This window comes from Charadrius vociferus, unplaced genomic scaffold (genome assembly GCF_000708025.1).
Source record: "Charadrius vociferus isolate BGI_N301 unplaced genomic scaffold, ASM70802v2 scaffold484, whole genome shotgun sequence".
NCBI lineage: Eukaryota > Metazoa > Chordata > Aves > Charadriiformes > Charadriidae > Charadrius > Charadrius vociferus.
The window spans coordinates 179267-181248 of NW_009648074.1; the positions used below are offsets into that span (position 1 = coordinate 179267).

Genomic DNA, 1982 nt, shown 5'->3' on the forward strand with positions numbered 1-1982 from the left:
AGCTGGCGCTGCCCTACGCCGTGGTCCGTCACGAAGCCTTCACCCTCATGGCCACCATCTTCAACTCCCTGCGGCAGTGCCTACGGGTGAGTGGGGCTGGGGAGGGGGCCCTGGGGCTGGGGTCTGGCGGGGGCTGATGGAGCCGTGGCCGTGGGCTGGCAGGTCCCGGGGACACTCGCGGAGCAGAGCTGGAGGTGTTGGCAGGCATGGACCAGGGTGTGTACAGAGGCTGTGTCTGCGCGGATGAAGAGAGGACCTTCCAGTGGAGCATTCGAGCCACCAGCGCAGGTACGGAGGGGACGGCAAAGTGCTGGGGAGGGGGGAGGTGACCCCAGTGGTGAGACTCCTTGCAAAACCCCTCTTCGTCACTGCTTTTCTGATCCTTTCCTCCCCCTCCCAGCTCCCTCTTCCCTCTCTCCCCTTTCCCTTCACTCTTCAGCCTCTTCCTTCCGTTTCCCGGTCCCACCGCACCCTCCTCCTTCCCTGGCTCCCCGGGATGGCTCTGAGCTGGAGCCAGCCCCCGAGGCAGTGTCACAGCGACGTCCCCCATCTGCCTCCGCAGGGGAGGTGAACGTCACCGTCATCGCCAAGGCCCTGCACACCAAGAAGCTCTGCGGCACCGAGATGCCGGTGGTGCCCGCCCAGGGGCACACTGACACCGAGACGAAACCCCTGAGGGTGCAGGTGAGCAGAGGGAGGTGGTGGGCTTGCACCGTCCTCGCGCTGGGAGCAGAGCTGCACCCAAAGCAGTCACCCCCGGAGCGGCACAGAGCATCTCCCCATCCCTCAGCCAGGCTGGATGGTGGCTGTGGGTGCCAGGAGAGCACCAGCACCCAGAGCAAGGGGAGAGCGTGTCCATGCTTAGGTACCATCGGTGGGATGGTGCCTTCCCTTCCCATTTGGGGTGAGATTGGTAGATCTGAGGCCGCTGACTGTGTGATGTTTGGTTTGCTCCCCTCATCACACCACGCGTGGGGCTGCTCCAAGGACCAGCTTGGCCCTGAGCACGTCAGAACCGATGGGCTGCTGGTGGGGATGGGGTCCAGGAGGGGTATGCGTTGGGGAAGGGGAGCATTTCAGGGACAGAGAAGGGCAGGCTGACTCTGATCCTGGTCTCATACACGCTGTATTCCTGGTTTTAAAGCCTCCAAAACTGATGTGAAGGGAAATTGCAGCTGCCTGGTTGTCCGCCTGCTCCTCACCCCATCACCAGCCATGGTCTCGAGGACTGGCACAGTCTCTTCCCATCCCTTCGTCCCCTTCGCCTGACCCGGCAGGAGCCTGCAGCAACGTGGTTGAGATGAGGACTCCGACACCCAGCCCCACTCCCCAGCAGCCCTGCCGGGCCAGGCGGGTCGGGGGCTCCCCGGGGAGCAGAGGCTTTGCTGCCCACCCTGGAGTCGTGGTTTCCCTTGAGCTGCTGCCAGTGCCATCCCTCGGAGAGTGGACCAGGGCAGGTGAGCTGAGCCCGGGCTGACAAAAAGCTTTGGGACATCAGTGCAAGACCGATGGCTGGGCATGGAGAGGATGCTCAGAGCTGTCCCAAGCACAGCCCTGCTCCCAATAAAAATAAAAGAAAATGCAAGTGAAAGTGGCAAAATGTTTTTCTTGCAAGCAAGCTCCCTTTCTTCAGGCTCTTTCCCACAATCCCTGACCAAAGCCAGCCCTGTGTCTCAAAACAGACTTTGCGTTCGGAGCTCAGCACTCCTGTCCCCCCGTAATGATGGGTCAGAGGGGCCGTACCGTCACTTTGCTGAATAAAAAAACTGAGACCAAAGCAGAGAGAGCGCTCATCGCACGGGCACCACGGCAGCAGAAGAAACAGCTTGACGTGGGGTCAGTGGTGCCTGGTCCAGAGGGGCCGGGGGGAACAACGTGCTCCGGCTCCTGCTCCGAAGTCACCAGCAGCACCATATGACAAATCCTCCGTGCGATATTTCCCCTCGGCGGCCCCACAGGCACCGATCGCAGAGGCAAATCGA

At 61.8% G+C, this 1982-nt stretch overlaps 1 protein-coding gene across 1 annotated transcript in view; it reads left to right on the forward strand.

Annotated features, from left to right (window-relative positions):
- Positions 1-206: 206 nt before the first annotated feature.
- The window catches only part of LOC104285397 (alpha-2-macroglobulin-like protein 1), an 18214-nt gene continuing 16438 nt past the window's right edge, over positions 207-1982 (forward strand). Inside the window, exons 1-2 of the mRNA XM_009883851.1 lie at positions 207-288; positions 563-684. Coding sequence (XP_009882153.1) covers positions 207-288; positions 563-684 — 204 coding nt within the window. The remainder of the gene's footprint in view (positions 289-562; positions 685-1982) is intronic.